Source organism: Dendrobium catenatum, unplaced genomic scaffold (assembly GCF_001605985.2).
Source record: "Dendrobium catenatum unplaced genomic scaffold, ASM160598v2 fragScaff_scaffold_273, whole genome shotgun sequence".
Classification (NCBI taxonomy): Eukaryota; Viridiplantae; Streptophyta; class Magnoliopsida; order Asparagales; family Orchidaceae; genus Dendrobium; species Dendrobium catenatum.
Genome location: NW_021318735.1, coordinates 1,194,143 through 1,213,195, shown reverse-complemented (window position 1 = coordinate 1,213,195; position 19,053 = coordinate 1,194,143). Strand labels below are relative to the sequence as shown.

At 37.7% G+C, this 19,053-nt stretch overlaps 1 protein-coding gene across 2 annotated transcripts in view; it reads left to right on the top strand.

Moving 5' to 3' along the window:
* LOC110106819 (serine/threonine-protein phosphatase BSL3) overlaps positions 1 to 19,053 on the top strand; it is a 49,326-nt gene that overhangs the window by 10,292 nt on the left and 19,981 nt on the right. For both annotated transcript variants that reach the window (XR_002304298.2, XM_020836854.2), the window contains exons 7-10: positions 2,879 to 2,948; positions 9,890 to 9,991; positions 10,081 to 10,162; positions 12,633 to 12,812. Coding sequence is in view for 1 of the 2 variants with exons in the window: in XM_020836854.2 (XP_020692513.1) it covers positions 2,879 to 2,948; positions 9,890 to 9,991; positions 10,081 to 10,162; positions 12,633 to 12,812 (434 nt within the window). In the remaining variant the exon portion in view is untranslated. The remainder of the gene's footprint in view (positions 1 to 2,878; positions 2,949 to 9,889; positions 9,992 to 10,080; positions 10,163 to 12,632; positions 12,813 to 19,053) is intronic.

The window sequence follows — 19,053 nt, the reverse complement described above, 5'->3', positions numbered from 1 at the left end:
TAAAAAATTAAGTCTTTTATTATTTTTAATAATTAATTATGATATTAATATGCAAATCTTAAAATATTAATTATAATTAAAATTTTATAACATGTCAATAAAATTGCATGCGCTATTTGCGCCTTGCACTATATTGCTTTGCCCATGCATAGTGTTTATAGCCCGCGCTATTCCGATGCATTGTGCTATGCTAAGAAAATAGTGCCGTACGTGGGCCGTGCTGTGTCATGCGCCATGACACATGCCATTGACATGTATGCTGGTCCTAAAAAACCTTGACCTACTGTTCACTATAATGGGCCAGGATGTGGTGCGTTACTTATGGGGAATACCCTAGCACTAGTAAAATCCAAAGTTGGATTCATTTTATCATTTTTGTCTTAAATTTTATGATTGGTTGTCGACTTAACAACTTTTTTTAACCTTTTTGATCTAAATTTGGGACTAACGGCAATCTTTTTGTCGACTTAAGCTAGTTCATAACCTTTCTTACTCAGGCTTTGATCACAATGGCTATTTAGGATAATACCAGTCTAATGTCTATGACGCTTTAAGTCTTTGCTTGGATAGCCAAGTTGGTCCAAATTGCAATCTTCAGAGTCAGAAAATTTAGCTACAAGTCATTAACTTTAATGTAGCATACATTAGGTTAAATATGCTGAATTACCATTTGCAGGCACTTAGTTGGTAGCCCAAACCGGAAATGCTCTGGGATTTGTATCTTGTTAATCTTGACTATACAATTTTATGGGACATGAACGTCATGCATTTCTTTCTAGGGCGCTATAATTTGCTAGTTTGATGTTTTTTCTCTACTAAGATTTATTAGCTTAAATGACTTCCTAAAATGATTCTTTTCATAGGCAATTCCTCATGAAATTTCCATGAACATGGAATTATAGATTTGTTTTATTCTCTGAACTCTTAGGAAACTCTAAATAGAGTTGATTTTTAAGTTCATTTGTAAACCTACATATATAAAACATACATAGTTCCAAATATGTGCCATACATCCATGTAGAATGCTTCCAGATTTAATCCCTTTCTCATGCTCAAATGAATGAAATAGGTATATTAAATTACCGCCTTTAATATTCTTGACAATGTTGAAAGAGTTGTTATGATGTAGAAGAATTATTGATTTGATACAAGCTTGATGATTGACTACTGACAATGAATTTCTTGTTGATCTTCTTCTTCCTTTTTTTTTTATGAATGCCTTTGCTTTATTTCTTCTTTGATATGAGAGAGTTGAAGAAAGGAGGCTTTCTTTTTTTAAGCAAAACAAATTTTATTATCAGTCAATGAAAGAGTATATTATGAAGCAATTGCATAATTTTGCTAGATGAAAAGGAAATTAAACTCAAAATACATCGTCAAGGCCAATAGGCACAAATGAACCAACATCTGATGGGAGGAATCCTAAGGGTCCTCATCAAAATGTCGAAATTGAAGCTCATTAATATATATATTTTGGAAAGTGATGATATATTATTTTGTTTTTTTTTCCCTTTTGGTATATAGAATTTGAAACTTATTTTTCTAGATCTTTTGTGCTAGAAATTCTAACATAAAAGCCAACAAATAGATAATTTGAATTACTAATATCCCTAGCATTTAGATGACCAGCTAGAGCAAAAACCCTAGGTGGGTCTAGATCACTAATCTTATGAGTAGGTTTGGGTTCATTCTCAACCATTAGGCTAGCTATTTGGGAAGACTCTAATTTGAAGGCATGATCTAAACTTCATTCAAAGTTTTGTGTACAAATCATACAGAAAGAAGTAGGAACTACCACCACTACATTAGAAGGCATGTTTTTATCAAGTGAATCATCCTCATTGCCACTATTGCTTGGGGATTTTTGTAGTCATGAGTGTGTTCTAAAGCATATTGAGTTGTGACAAAAATTTTTGCAAGAAGAATTATAAGCAAGAATGCCTTAAAACCTTACCTTTTGTCATTCTCCACTAGTTGCAGAGCAAATCCGAATTTCTTTTGCTAAAAGGGACGTAACATCCATTTTGAAAAACAAGGACTTTAAGAGAGAGGAAACAAGATATTAGGGCTTAGATACTAAGTGTTGTAGATAGTTCAGTGGCACAACAACACATGATGGGTATTACAACACACATTTCGTATTATAGCTTTTTCTTCTTGAGTGAGATGGTGAGATGGGTTCCAGGAGATTGAGATATTGAATTATTAAATGATCTATTGGTTAAGAGAGATAATCATGGGAGATAGAGACGGGAGTGGTGAGAATAAGGGGAGATAATTTGAAAAAAAATCTTATCATCTAATTTGCAATAAATAAAATCAATATAATTCACTAAATAAAATTAAAATGAAACTGTGAGATAATCCTAGATATTATAATATTGAAGAAAAGATTTTTTTTGCTTCAGCATATTACATTTACGCAAGGGCTCCATGTTATTGGGAGTTCCGTGCAGGATGTTTTGTAATTCAAATTTTTGTCAATAAATTTCTACTTATGATATGAAGATGTGTTCTTGATTCCTTAGTAGAATGTTTATTATTTTTTCTCTGAGCAGTTTGAGATTAATCAAGTTTTTTAAACTTTTCTTCCTTTCTTCTCTTTTGCTCGTCTCGCCTGTTATCTGTTCCATCTCTGTCCATGCATTTGCCTCATATTTTGTATATTGAAGCCCAATGTTATATGAGAAATGTTCATGCACCTGCAAAGGAAATAATTCTTGTAAGTGTCAATGCTAAATATGTCTAAGTTGTTAGATTTAAATTTGGCTAACATACGGGAAAAAATGGCTTTGGACATTTTTGATTCTGTTATATGAGTTCATCTGTCTAAAAAAAAGCAAAAAACTCTAAATTTAGTTCCTTTCTTCTTGATTAGGTATGCAACTGCAAGTGCGCGCTCAGATGGTCTTCTTTTGCTCTGTGGAGGGAGGGATGCAAATAGTGTGGTGAGTTTGAAATGCCAAAATACTGATTTTCGAGAAAGCAGATATGCTAAGTGCACATAGCTTAAAAATCTGTTCCAAGTATCATAGGCTTGATATTAATTTTTAAGTTAAAAAATAATTAAAGCATTCTTGCTTTTTTTTGGAGCAATGGTCTTCCTTTTTCTAACGGGATGATAAGAATATTTCACCATTTAACAAAAATAAAATTGATAATCTAGGCAGAAATGGGTTCTTTCTTAACATTTTAAAAATTGACAACATAATAGGAGAAATCAAAATGGGAAATTTTGGAAAGCTTTATATGACCCTTTTAATTGCAAGCGCACCAATTGTACATTCATAGGATTTTTAAAATCACTAAGTACATGCTAAAATAAAAAAATTATTCATTAAATTTTATTTTTAATAAATATATCCATTTTAGAAATACTCTTATGAGTAATTTTGCAGATGGATATATGGTCTATAATATAAATTGTACCATATCATACAAAAACATTTCTTCTATATAATCATGGAAGTACTAAGGAAGCACATGTTACATACTTTGGGGTAAATCATAATAATGGCATTAATATTTCCAAAATGATGATACTCTATTGGCATCGATGAATCCAATATCAAAATTTCTTGTTTATTTGTGGAGAAGCCTGACATCTCCTTTACAACATCAAATTTTGTTCCATGAAATCTCATGATTGAGTTGTATGCAAAATTTCAGTTTCGTTTGGGAACATCTAAAGAACCTCTGGCATCTGTAAAATAACAAATAAATAAATAAATTCGCATTCATCATAAAATACAATTATCCCAATTTGAAAATTACAATTTCTCTTAGAACAAGTGAGTAATTATTAATTACTAGCCATTTGGAGAGCTGTTCTTATGTTAAATTCATAGTGAATCCGCTGAAATCATTGTTGTAATTTTAAACATGAGATTTATATTTTTTTCTCCATTGTAGTGAATTAAAATCTAAACATGTAATCATTAACTTCATAGAAAATTATAAAAGAACCCAGTTACAGAACAATTTAGACATGACATTTCCTTTCTCCATTGATTCTATTTAGGGGTTGTTTGATTGCCTGAATTAGGAGTGTAAAATAAAACAAATACATGTATTTACTAAATTTGATTGTTTAGTTATGAGTGTATTACGGGGCCTGTTTTGCACGAATTAGAAACCCGCTCATATTGAGCGGGTTATAAATTTACTAGATGAAGAATTCCTTTGCGTCGTTGCTGTTGGGCTTCATTGCTTCGTTGCTGTTGGGCTTCATTGCTTCGCAGGAGGTCTAAGATTGCACGAGAGGCTTCTTCGGCTCCTTCGTTCTTGTTTGACTTCTCTCCTTCGAAGACGTGTCCTTTACCTGTTCGATCGGAAGTTGCGGCATTTTCATCGGATTTAAGGACGGGAGCTCGGAAGTTTGCATCATTCTCGTTGCTGGATTGAAACTAATCGCATCCACTGATCTTCCCAACCCTGTCCAGTCCGCCTCCTTAATTCCGATGAATTGAACCCCGAAAGAGAGAGAGAGAGAGAGATGCTTGCGGTGGGGAAGCCAGTTGCGATCCTTCGCCGTCCGAGCGACCAGCCCGGAAGCCCCAGGCGATCACTGGGAAAGATATTGGCCGGGTTGGAAAGAGGCGTAAATACTCGCAAGACTCAGATGGCTCTGGAGGCCCAGATATCTCTCGTCCTAGCCCTCGCATCTCAGGTCTTTTCCCAAACCCAGCGAGGTACGCTCAAACGATATCACCAGTTATTTCTTTGAAAAAAACTGCGAAATCTTGCTTCATCTCGTTTTTCATCGTCTTTTGCTTTTGGAGTTCGCTACAGTATTAGGTGATTTGGCGACCGAAAGTGCCAAGTATGCGATTCCACGGAGATTTGAACCCTGTAATTTCGAGGAAGCTTTGATGGCAGGTAACTCTTCGGATCCTGTTTTGTGTAGTTTGAGATTGAAATGAATGCCAAAAAGCCAATTAATGCCCAGGAGACATAGAAGCAAAACTAAAGGGCGGAAGGTGGGGACTTATCAATGAGCCGACATTATGTTCGATTAGGAGTCCAGTGAGGTTCAGCACCATCCACTTAAGATAACTCCAACTAATCACATAGCTAAAAAGAGCTATCCAGAGCGGGGAGTAGCAAATGGATGGGTCGTGAAAGGAAAAGCTATAGCAAATGGATGGGTTGTGAAAGGAAAAGCTAAAAGCCGATTTTAGAAAGCAATAAGAAAATTTTCTCAAACGAAGTCTTAGTCAAAACAAGAATTAAGTTCAAAAACTATTTAGCAATAAGAAATTTGTGCTAAAAAGGTGTACTAACAGATGAATGCATGAGTTTCCATAGTTTCTTTCAAATTATTACCAAAAAAAAAAAAAAACGATTTTACTTTACTCTGGATCTACCTAACCAAACAAGATATATATATATATATATACATTTTAACTGGCGTTATAGTACTGATTGGAAGGTAAAATCCACAATTGAATTGAAATAAGATAGTAGCCATTAACTAAGCTTGCGTAATGTCAAAATATCAGAACTAATCATGACAGCTAGGAAGACATTCACAGGAAAACAGAAAAACATTTTTGAGCAGAAAGTGCTTTAACAACTCAACCCAGGAACCTATCAACCTTAGGGGCTGTTTAGCATCCTGTGCTAGACAAGATTTAAGCATGAATTTTTAAATATATTATAAATCTAGAAATACACAGGATAAATTCACAATGTTGCTCACCTGATGCTTCACTTTGCTTAAGTGTTAATATGTTCCAAGTCTTCGCTATGCTTCTTGCCTTGTCTATCCAAAAGGTCGCAATGCTATAATTTTATGGATACTTAATCTTAGTTTCGTACTAGATTATTTGTAATTATATAAAGATTAAAGAGGTTCCTGTTGAAGTTTTGAAGATGAATTAAAGTTTATGTGGGATAAAGGCAATGAAGGCCGATGGTGGGAACTTGTACTCCTCAGAATTACGGCAATAAAGGTCTGTGGTGGGACAACGGGAAAGCTAATTAATTATCCTTCCAAATCCATAAAATCGAGAGCAAACACGTGCTCAAGAGGCTCCCAGTTTTGTTCGGCCCTACTAGATTGCATGCACAACTTCTCTTCAACTGCTCATTCATTGCTTGGTTCGGCACCAGCAAAAGCATGAGGGCCGGTCATCCTAGCCAAGGCACACATGCATGCAGTTCTTGCTTGCTCCCTCTCTTGATCCTCTTCTTCACTCGGTTAGGCCACTAGGTAGTCACGCACAAAAGGGGTCTTGTGTGCCTTCTCTAGCCGCATGCAGAAGACCAAAAAGGGAAGCCTTCTCACTTGCTCGGTTGCTCTGGACGCACACAAGTAGGAAGCAGAATGCATGAATCGGCTCGCCCTTGATCACACATAATGGTTAGCGCAATCCTACTCAATTAGCTCCCAGACACATGTGCAAAATCTTTTGGCCTCATGCCTCTCTCATCCCGTTTGGTCGCACACATGCTAGAGGGTTTTACGAGACGTTCGTTTCTCTTGATCGAACACAAAGACCACGGGGCTCTTGCTCGACTCCTCCAAACGAGACGAATTAGACTTTGATCTCTCTTAATAAAACGACGAGAATGCGAGATGAAGCACTCTCCCCCTCTCGGTTGGATGTACGCAGGAATGAACAAGATGAAATACGATCCCTTTCATTTTTGATGGGAAGGCCAGGCCTTCCCTTCAAAAAGTCTAGCAGTAAAAAAACTCAAAATTCCAACCAAGGCAATGAAGGCTCTGATACCATGTTATATTCAGAAAATTGGAGAGGAAAAAGCTTAATTTTATTACATAAACTATCTCAATTTATAGATCTATACAAGTTGTCTTAATAAAAAAATAATTAACTACAGAATCATGCATAATTGCCTTAATATAATCCTTCATAAATCAACCACCCAAATATGGAAGGAGATCGGCGTGATCCAGATGAGCCTCCCACGAATTCCTATCTTTGCCATGGGATTAGTTGTCAAGGGATGATTGAGATTTAACAGAGATTGGTGTGATCTAGGTGAGCCTCCCACGGATTCCCATCTTGGCCGTGGGATCAAGTGTCAAGGGCGGTTGAGATTTTTAACCTGAAACATTTAGGTAGAGGTAGATCTAATAAGATTATGTTAGAAAATATTAGAGATTACTTTTTTTATTAAATTTAAATGAGAATTTGACTTTTAATTGGACAAAAGGGAGAAAAATGATTCATGTAGCCGAACCACTTAATGGGATAAAGGCTTGATGGTGTTGTTGTTGTTGTGGTTCATCTTGAAGTAATTTATGTTATTGGTTCATGGGTTGACACGAGGAGGTTTAATATTCATGGATTAGCTAACGGGACTGCACCATAAGGCTTATTGTTCAGGTCTAAAAAGCATTTGGGGCATATTTTGTGATATAAAGTTAAATTTTCTAATAGAAATAGAATTAAAAATAAGATTGAGACAACTGTTCTTAAATTATCTAAAGAAATAAACTAAGTAAATCTAAAATCTTAATTTGAAACAACTGAAATAAATCTTAAATTTATTTCTTGCAGGACATCAATTCCTCTTAGGCTACAAAGAATTCTACTGTGTATGGTTGCCTTATTATTATAGGTAGAACTGAAGTTCTTCATCTGCATTCTATGGCTCGCAATATCCATTCTCAAGAAGAGTGATGAATGCAAAATTCATTTTAAAGAAAAGGCGACAAATGAGAAATCTATCTTTTGAAGAAAGAGATTGAGGGGAATGAACATCAATCTCAATAGAAGGCTTTCTCATTGATCTTTAAAAATATTATCATAGCTCAAGAAAGTTATCTCTAAATGCCTTTTGAGGTCTTCATGTACACTACTAAACTGATCAAACTTAATTGAAATACTGATTAACTTAAGTTGACTAAAGAATTGACTAATTGAAATTGATTTCTCCAATTCTCTCTCTTTCTCCATTTTTTTTTTCATTTTTTAGGTTTAGATTTGGGTGAGAAAGTGTATGGTTCAAAGTGCATTTTGACCTAAAATGTGGGTTAAAAACAAACTAATGAGATTAAAGGATGCAAAAAAAAAAAGAAGAGATTAGAGAATGTGGTTGCGAGTGGGGATGTGAGTGAAGCCCCAATTCTGAGCATTTTGCATGCAATAGGGGGAAGGAACTTATGGGAGTGCTGACGCAGGGATGCTTGTGAATTGGTTGTGAGTGGATAAAGATGCAATTGCGTGGTTAAGGATTGCACAAGCATGGGTGAGAAGTGGTAGGTGCACACATGCAAATAAAGCGATGAGGATGCAGGTGTGAGTAATTGGAGGGATTGTTGCGTTAGTGAGAATGACTTGTGAACGTGTATGCTTGAGAGTAGGCCATGAGAGGTGATAACAAGTTAAGATTGAGGAAGCTCATAGGCATGCGTGGGTGTTTGTGTGGGAAGATAGTGATGATGAGGTCTAAGAGTGAGTGCTGGACTTGATGAGGAAATTGTGATCATACAAATCTGGGGGTGGCGGTGGAGTGGAGGACATTAGCAAGCTTGAATATAAAGCTTTTAAAAGGAGTCAGATATGTTGTTGAGGTGTTTGTGAGTGGAGAGGAACTGAAGTTATACGTATTAATGGAAGAAGTGATGTGGATATTTGTGGAGAAGCTGACGAGCAAAATCTGTTAGCTTTAGAGAATAGATATCTCAAGATTAGTCACTTGAAGAGGGCTCAGTGCTGCTCAATTGGTTGGATCTTGAGAAAAAACGGATACAAAGGATGCCATAAGTTGTGTGGAATTCAAGCGAAAGAAGACTGAGGGTTTAGTCACATGTGGTCATAGGACAAACATTGGATCGAGTTTTAGCTTTGATATCCAAATTGATGTAGAGTTGAGTAGTCGAAATAGACAAATCTGGCATAGGAGGAGAGCGAAAAGGTGGAGAGATGAAGAGCGTTGGGTAGATAGACTAGTGAACATGGCAGAGAGGAGGAAACAAGAGGTAAAGACAAAACGACAAGGAGAAATTTAGAACAAAGAGAATCATTGTAGAGTGTAGGCCGCACAAAAACTCTGATCTCAAATGATTCTATCATTAGATTTAATCAACATTTGTACGACAATTTCTATTTATAGAAATAGTATTACAGGTAAGATCACAATTAAATCTGTCTTAAAATTATCCCTAATGATGATTGAACAAGGAATAAACCAAATAAATATAAAATCCTAATTGAAAATAAAATAAATGAAATAAATCCTTTGTTGCACTGCAATACTCTGCTTCCAGTCGTTCTCTATATAAAATCCTAATTTAAAATAAAATAAATGTACTAAATCCTTCCTTGCACGGCATTACTGTGCTTCAAGTCTTTCTATCCTTTCTGTTTCAAATAATGCTCTTAAATATATTTTTGATATTGCTACGGATTTCTGAATATATTGATCAGGTTTTCTTAATATATTGATCCGTATTGATCTTATCAACTGTCATTCTTTCTTACAACAGGCAGTCTAGAATAAATATTTTCTGTAGAGGTTAATGCTCTGCTCTTTGTCTGTCTCTTTGTGTTTTATTTTCATTCATTTTGATGTTGACTCAATTAACAATGGGAATTGGAATTCTTTGTATTATCAATTGGCGATTTGCTTCATCCTGTCTCTAATTAAAGCTGGTTCTGCGTAGTTATATTTTTGTTAGTAATTAGTTTTCCTATTGTCTTCTTGGATTCAGGTAAATATTTCTTGAGTTTTAACATGGCAGAAAAAGAATTTAATTTGTACAATTTCCTTGCTCCTTTCCAAGGATTACAATATAACAGTTGTAAATAACAACTTTGTTTCCTTTTTAATCTTGTATTTACCTTTTTAATTCTTTCGAATATTATGATCATTACTCATTTCATGTGGGTTCTTTCCATTTTTTCTTATATTTTAGCCGCTGGCAAGTGCATACGGGCTTGCAAAGCATAGAGATGGACGCTGGGAGTGGGCTATTGCTCCGGGTGTCTCTCCTTCTCCAAGATACCAACATGCAGCTGTGAGGGGATTTCACTTTCCTTTCCATATGTTCTACCCTCTAGTATCATTTTGAAATATGCAATAATATTCTATAACAAATTTTTTTAGGTTTTTGTCAATGCAAGGCTTCATGTATCTGGAGGGGCTCTAGGTGGTGGTCGCATGGTGGAAGATTCATCAAGTGTTGCAGGTAAGTTCTTATGTTTTTTAGGTCTGTTTTGAAACTGATATATGTCAGTGTTATGTTACTGTTTTTGGTAATGACCTGGTTATGCACTCAGTTACGGCAAACTCATTTGTATCAAAGTCTTGTGAACAACTTTTTAAATATTATGGCTGTGTTTGTTTCCAATCTTGTGAATTGATAACCATTCTCTATACTTTCTTTCACTAATTGCTCATCTGCAGATCTTGTAGATTTGATACTTGTTAAATTCCCTCCGTTTTAGTAGCCATGTCATCTCTCATTTGCAGTTGAAAGGAACATAAATGTATCGCTAATTTCTGGAGTCATGGAATTCCACAACCATGACATAATCATAGAGTCTGCTTCATCCCATGCCCCAAAAATGGGATCTCCTTCTTTTGGTCCTCCAAGGAGGTGATGTATTTTCTCTTTCCCCTTCAGGTCTTCACAAATTGAGACTACTTTAGGTAGTTCTTCCCATTTAGACGATAGGAAGGTTGCATGCTTTGAAGGTCACCTCGTCCTTGGTGTAGCATCGATTCCTCGGTTTGATCAACTCTTTGAAAGGAGTTAATTTATGACATTGGAAAGCAATTAAGGCTTCCTAGAATTTTCTTGTTCGACAATAAAGGTCGAAAGATAATTTTTTTTTCTGGTTTACAAAAAAAAAAAAACCAAAAAAAAAAAAAAAAAACCAGCCGAGTCCCTTAAGAAACCCGGATCGGGAGTAGGGCCGATCTTCTTCACCGAGCGAGGGCCAGCGACAGAGAGGGGACTTGCTCGTGACAGTGTTCCTTCGTCGAATTAGAAGTTTGAGAAGAAATTGGTCTGTCTTCCGGTTGGATCGGACGAGAGCTCGCCCGTGCGGGATCTCCTTCTCTCTCGGACGCGATCTCTCTCGCTCGACTAGCAGCAAAGGGATGGGAGCTCGCTCGTGCGGTATCTCTTGGACGCGATCTCTCTCGCTCGATCGACAGCGAAGGGACGGGAGCTCGCTCTTGCGGTATCTCCCTCTCTCTTTGTCCTTCCTGTCGGATCGGAAGTTCCGCTTCGTTTCGGCTTCTGGCTTCGATGTGTGAGGTCTGCAGCGATCAAGTCTCGGATGCTCCGAGTTTTTTCTTTTCCTCCTCCGATGATCTAAGATCGCCGTTGGCTCTGATACCATGTTAAAATTGAGAATTTGAGAGGGAAAAGCTTGAATTTTATTATGCAATTTACTCCCTATTTATAGATTTATACAAGGTGTATTGATAAGGAAACAAGTAACTCTAGAATAATGAGAATACAATCATTCCTAAATCAATAAATCAACTTCTGGAAGGAATAAATGTGATACAGGCGGTCTTCCCACGGATTACTGTTCACAGCCGTGGATGCTCTTTGTATCGTGAGGTTGAGATTTAACAATTGTAGATTTGATACTTGTTAAATTCCCTCCGCTTTAATAGCCATGTCATCTCTGGCATAAGTACATGCATTCATTTTATAGAATTCCTTACATTTTGCATTTTTTGTCCTCCTCCAAGCAATTCTCCCTCTTCAAATGTCGACATTCAACGGGAAAGAAAAGTCGTTGGGAATAATCGTCTTTTTTGTTCCTTAAGAAGCTATTCTTGAGCAATGTATAAATGATTATCCGGTATCCGTAGCCAGAAGCTATCTCTAATAATCATTTCTGAACATTATGAGGCACTTCTTTTTTGCGTCAATCTTTGTGTAATTTCACGTGATATCATTTATATATCTAACTCTATCGTTGAATCCAATTCTCTTGGCTTTCAGCTTGCGGAAGTTGATGAGTTTTGTGGACTTATCTTTTTCTATTATTTATTGCTTTCCTTAGAAATGCTTGTGCTTCTCATATACGAATTTATGCCTGCTTTTCTTGCAATAATAAATGCCCAATAAATGACTGTTTGATTGCTTCGACTCATTAAAGTTTAAGTTTAACCATTTTTATGCAGAGCATACGAAATTTTCTTGACCTATATAGTGAAAAAATATAGAAACACCGCACTGGCTGGTAGCATCTTCATTTCATTTGTTTCTATATTTCGTGCAGCTGATACATAAATAAACTCTTCACTAGGCATCTTGATATTAGAACATTTTTAATATTTTCCGTAGTTGAACACCAGTGATACTTCCTACAGATATGATTAATAGATGGCCCAATTTTAGCTTGTGCAAAGTTGACCGTGAGTGTCATTTACTTGGCAGTTTGCATCCTGTTTTATTTTTGCAAGCATTGCGAGTGCTAACTTATGGTATTTGTGATTATATATTGTGTCCGCTTCATGTAGCATTCTCATAGATGCAGGACTTTCTTTCACCTTCGTTAGTAAGACTTAGACCATTCTGAACCAAACACCTTTCCGCATCATATCTTTGACTTTGCTTATTGTAACTTGCAAGTTCTCATAGATATACTGGGTGATATCTCACAAGTGCTTTATATTCTTGCATGCTTCAGTGCTGGACACTGCTGCTGGAGTTTGGTGTGATATAAAATCAGTGGTGACAAGTCCTAGGACAGGCAAATACAGTGCTGATACAGCCGGTGGAGATGCTTCAGTTGAACTTACACGGAGGTGCAGGCATGCGGCTGCTGCAATTGGCGACATGATATTTATTTATGGAGGATTACGTGGTGGTAAGATTAAAACCTATTTATAGTATCTGAAAGTTGTCTTTAGATCTGAACTTGGAATATAGTTTTCTTAATTTCTTTGCTGTTGTTATCCTTGCTCAAACAAGTGATTTTTGGTGGCTTACCTGGACGCATTTCAACATGGTCTTTATTGTTCTCATCCTATGATGCACAAACATTTTAAAATGCCTTCGGTGATTGTGTCCAACACGGATACTTCTCCAACACGTGTTTAGCACACTTAAAATTTTGTTGGAGATTTTCAAGTGGATGTTGTCCAGCATTAGGGCGACACATGCATGGCACATAGGGGACACGCTATACATCATGGCACATATGGGACATATGTGTGACTTTCTGAAGTTCTCAGATTTCGGATTGAAAAAAATTTGAAAAAAAAAATGGACTGATGAATATGAAATTGGTTAATTTTACAATGAAAAAAAAACCAGAAAAAAATACAAAATGAGAATTAAAAAATGAGATAACTACATGAATATTGAATATTAAATGGACTTACAAGGGACCTACAGAACGTAGTAGCTTGCTTATGACCAAGAAGATAGTCTCCTCCCTCTTCACTCGTAAACACTAGAAACCTTACAGAACTCAATGAATTTACACTTGTATGAGGTGAAATGAACAAGCTAATAAGAGGAAGAACAGATTCTATGCAAGGCCCAGTACGCTAATAAACATGTAAGATGATAAAAAGAACATAATGGAACACATGTTAGATTCTAATTCTATCGCCACTGGATCCACAACATACATCGGATAAAAGATGAAATATTGAGCTTTAATAATTAAAATCGAATAATTTTGACTCTCTTACACGTAGCATGAAACTCAAATATAAGGCATCAAGACTCGTGTAAATGCATCAACCGCATGCATTGTACAGGCTAGTTGAAAATTGTGCTAGTGTGCAAGTGCTTAAAAAAATGTGCATCATATAAGTGCACTGGGAAATGGGCATATGCATCATGCAAGTGCATTAAAAAATGCGCAAGTAAATCATATATGAGCATAAAAAAGCTTACAAAAGTGTTCAAATCAAACATGTTTGCTAATGCTTGAACCCAAAGTTTGATTATGCTGTGTGGATTGTAAGCAATAGCAAACTTAAATTTCCCTCACTGCGAAAACCATGTAAATATTTTGAAGATTTTGCACTTATTTTGAAAAATACCAATCTTTTTTCAAAAAGTTCAACTCATACTTATTAAGCTAAACGTGCTCTTGAGCAAGTTGCTTTGTGTATAGAGCAAGGTCGTAAGTCCCATATTTCAAGTTTAATTTTTCTTGTTAGATATTGGTTCTTATTTTACATGTTTTTTTTGGTTTTGGTTTTAGTCTTTGTTTTAGGCTATTTTAACTTTTACCCCTTTGGATTGTTTTAGTATAAATAGGGGTGGCTTGTATTGTTTCAAGGTATGAATGAATAAATCATTTCAGTTTTTCCTTTTCAAAACCTGTGAGCTCTCTCCCTCTTTCCCTTCTCTTTCTCTCGGGTGGAAGCAATAGAGAGCTGTTTTCTCTCTCGGTCCAGACAACAAGAAGAATCCGGCAGGTGGAAATAGCAGCAAGAAGTTGGCTGTCTGGTCTAGGCAAGGTGGAGATCTCTGGCGGAGGTGCAACTGCAGGTGACTGGCGTTGCAAGGACAGCAGGTGTGGAGGGAGCAAAGGAAAAGAAACAAGGTGTTATTGTAGAAATAAGGTGCAGAACTTTAAGAATCCATTCATCCTAGGTTTGTTTTTAAACAAGTGATATTAGAGCTTGGTCAATAAATATTAAGAGGAAGAAGGAAGGTGTTTTTAGATCTCAAGAAGGGGAAATTCAAGCCAAGAGGTGGAGTTCCTTGGCTGTTATTGGTAAACAGCAGGTGGAGCTTTCTTGGCTGTTTTTGGGTGGAAAACAGGTGGCGAAAAGGTTTTTTTGGCTGTTTTTCCTGAAGACAGCAGTTTGTTTTGTGAACAGAAAGTGGAGGAAAGCAGGTAACCATCCAGTGGAACAGTTTTCCTTGGCTGTTCTTTGTGGACAGCAGGCGGAGGAGAAGGGTGATTGGTGGTTGAGTAGTTTTGCTTGGATGTTTTTGTGGACAGCAAGAAGAACCAGCAGTGGAGCAGTTTTTGTGGCTGTTCTTTGTGGATGGCAGGTGGAGGAGAAGGGTGACCGACAGTGAAGCAGTTTTCTTTGCTATTTTTTTGGATAGCAGTTGGAGGAGAAGCAGGTGACCATTCAGTGAAGGCTCCTCTTGGCTGTTTTTTGTGGACAGCTGGTGAAGAAGATGAGGCAACAGGCGGGGAAGACTTTTCTTGGGCTGTTCTTTGTGGACAGTAGGTGGAGGAAGAGTTGGTGACCAGAGGGGAAGCCTTTTCTGGGTTTTGTGGAAAGTAGGTGGAGGAGAGCAACAACTGGGCTGCTGGGCTGATTTTAGTGGACAACAGCTAGATTGAAGTGCTGTTGGGCTAATTTATGTATACAATAGCTGGATTGAAGAGCTACTGGGCTGATTTATGTGGACAGGTGGGTTGAAGGGGTGCTGCAGTGTTATTGAAAGAAGGATGTCCATTGCTAAGCTTAAATTGAGAATTTCACAGGTCTCAATGATTTTAGCCTATGGAGGTTGAAGATGAGAGCTCTTCTAATCCATCAAGGTTTGACACAACTCTATTGGAGGAAGGGATCTTGAGGATAAAACAAAGATCATGCAGGGATGTGCTTAATAAGGCACATTGTGCAATCCTTTTATGCTTAGGAGATGAAGTTCTAAGGGAGTTTGCTGATGAAGGAACAACTATAGAGATTTGGGAAAAATTGGGATCTCTGTATCTTAAAAGCTCTCTAGCCAATAGGCTTTACGTCAAGAAGAAGTTGTACACTTTGCAAATGAATGATTCCAAACCCGGAATACGGACTTGGATGAATTCAACTGAATTATCTTGGATTTGAAAAGCGTATGAGTAAAGATTGAAGATTAATATCAAACCATCATTCTCATAAGCTCATTACCTTCTAGATTTGAGCATTTTGTGGACAGCTTGTTGTATGGGAAGGATACTCTTGCTATGGCCAAAGTCATGGCTGCACTCAACTCTAGGAGATTCAAAGGGGGTTGAGGTGAATCATGAAGGAGCGGTTGATGCCCTTTCTATGAAAGGTAGACCTAAGGAGTGAGAGTCCAAAGCTAAGAATCATGCTAGATCCAAATCTAAAGGCAAACTGAAGTGCTTTTTTTTGTAACAAGGAAAGCCACCTCTAAAGGCAATGCCTGGAATTGAAGAACAAACATCAAGGAGATTGACTTGTGTGAGCATTTTATAGTTGGCAAAGCAAGGAGGCTGAAATTTTCAAATGCAAGACATGATTCTAAGGAAGTTTTGGATTATGTATATGCTGATTTGTGGGGGCCAACCAAGTGTGAGTCTCGTGGAGGAACAATGTGTTTCTTTCTCTAGTTGATGATTATTCTAGAAAGCTTTGAATTTTCTTTTTAAAAGGCAAGAATAAAGCCTTGGACAAGTTCAAGGAATTAAAGGTTCTTCTGGAGAATCAAGTAGATAAGAAGGTTAAAAAGCATAGAACTGATAATGGATTGAAGTTTTGCTCTAATGAGTACAAAAAGTTTTGTAAGGTGCATGGCATAGCAAGACACCTAACTGTGAGATACACTCCTCAATAGAATGGGTTGGAATGGTTCAATAGGACCATTCTGGAGAGGGTGAGGTGTATGTTGCACAATGCAAGACTTCCTAAGTCATTTTGGGCCTTGACAGTTAGCACGGATGCATTCATTATTAATAGGTATCCTTCATGTGGAGTTGACTTCAAAACTCCTCAAGAGATGTGGAGTGGACAGCTAGCATGTTACAAAGAGTTGATGATGTTTGGATGTATAGTATATGCTCACATCAAGCAAGAAAAGCTGGAAGCAAGGGCTATCAAATGCATTTTCATAGGCATCCTGAAAATGTGTATGACTACATACTTTGGTGCTTGTAACCAAGACATCCTAGGTGCATAATCAGCAGGGATGTCACTTTCACTTTTAATGAACATGAGATGGTTGATCTTATTCCTAAAAGGGTTCAGCCGGTTCCTATGGATGAAAAAGATGTTTCTACAACTGTTGGAAGGTGTTCAGGGGCTTGTTCTAGTTCAGGACATCAACATCATATAGAAATAGAAGTGCTGGACAACAATTCTGAAGGTGTTGTTGCTGCTAAAAATAAAAAAAAATGAGGTGGAATCCATTGAGGAGTTGCTAAGGAGTTATAGGCTGGCTAGGAATAGACCTCAGCGTGTAACTAGGCCTCCTCAAAGGTATAGATTTGCTGATGTGATTTCTTATGCTCTCTTAGCATATTCTATGCAATGTGATGCACCAACTTCTTACAAGGAGGCAATGAGTTATGAGGAGAGAACTGAATGACAGCTTGCTATGGAAGAGGATATTGCCTCTTTAAGGAAGAATCACACTTGGGACTTGGTGGAGAAGCCAGGGGAGAAGAAGCTAGTCACTTATAGGTGGCTATTCAAAAGTAAGGAAGGGGCTGGTTGTTGACCCGTATCCAGTTAACAAAAAAAGAGAGAATAAATCAAATCCTACATGCTATGCTCGTCGCACGTCGTCGCCGTACCTACGCACGATCCAACGTCGTTTCTTGCACGACGTCGCCTGGCACTTTTCTGCAGCGTTAAATGTCGGAGAAAATGAGAGAGCTCAGCTCTCTGACTCGCTCTTTCTCTCATACTCTCGCTCTCTTCTCCCGAACTCTCTGATCAATCCCGATTCTCCCTCTCTCTGTTCGACTCCGCTCCATCAACGACATTTCGATCGGAGGCAAGAACTGGAGCCCGCTCACCGTGAAGATAACTCTCTCCATTCCGCGTGCTTCTTCGGCTCTGATCGTGGCTGTCGACTTCGCTCCTGTGACGACATTCCTTTCCTAACGGATCGGAAGTTCGGCATTTTGATCGGAGGCAACAACGAGAGCAGCTCACTGTGAAGTTAACTCCATCCCTTTCACGCCTCTTCTCCGACTCCTTTGTGGCCGAACGAATTCGCCTCTCCAACGACGTTCCCTGCCTGTAGGATCGGAAGTGGCGACAGCTTGATCGGAAGCAAAGAACGGGAGCCCGCTCGGTGTGAAGGAGGCTTTCTCCCTCACGCGCGCTTCTTCTTCTCCGGTCCCTCCAGGGCTGTTCGACTTTGCTCCTCCGACGTTCCTTCCAGTCGGATCGAAGTTACGGCATTTTGTTCGGAAGCAACGGGCGGGAGCTCGCCGACTGCAAAGGAAACTTTCTCCCTTTCGATCACTTCTTCTGCTCTCGCGTGGTTGTGCAACGTCGCTCCTTCGACGACTCTTCCTTCCTGTTGAATCGAAAGTTACGGCATTTTGATCGGAGCCAAGAGCAGGAGCTCGCCGACAGTGAAGGTAACTTTCTCCCCTTCGCGCGCTTGCTCGGCCAAATCCCGTGTATCCGCCAAATCAGAGAGGGGAGAGGGAGAGGGATTAACTTTTTTAATTAAAATTAATTTTAATTAATTGTAATTATGTTTATCCTAATTAATTTTAGTTATTATAATTAATTATAATTAATTTTAATTAAATGATTATAATTAATATTAATTAATTATAATTAATTTAATTAAAATTAATATTAATTAATTATATTATAACTAGTTTATTATTAATTATGATTGATTAATATTAATTAATTAAGGTTAATTAATATTAATTAGTTTTAATTAATTGAAATTAAATATTATTAATTATCTTAATTAATTATAATAATTATAATTAATTATTTTAATTAATTATATTTAATTTTAAATAAACATAATTATTTAAGGATAATTATAATTATTAATTAATTATAATTAATATGCTTGCTCTGCCCTTGCCTCGATCCACGAGCCGACAGCCCGCCAGAACCGCCAAGGTATAATTTCTAACTTAAATCCCGTTCTCGACGTTTGCAGCGGACCGGGGAACCACCTATACGCGCTCTTGTAGCACGGTGGGAGGGAGCCCGGTGCGAAGCATACGACGAGGCGGGTAAGCCCTATACACGCTCTTGTAGCGTGGTGGGGACGGTCCTCGACCTCGACACCGACACCGCCGACGACTGCTACGCAAAGGTATGATGTTCCAAATCCCATTCTCGACGTTTGCAGCGGACCGGAGAACCACCTATACGCGCTCTTGTAGCACGGTAGGAGGGAGCCCGGTGCGA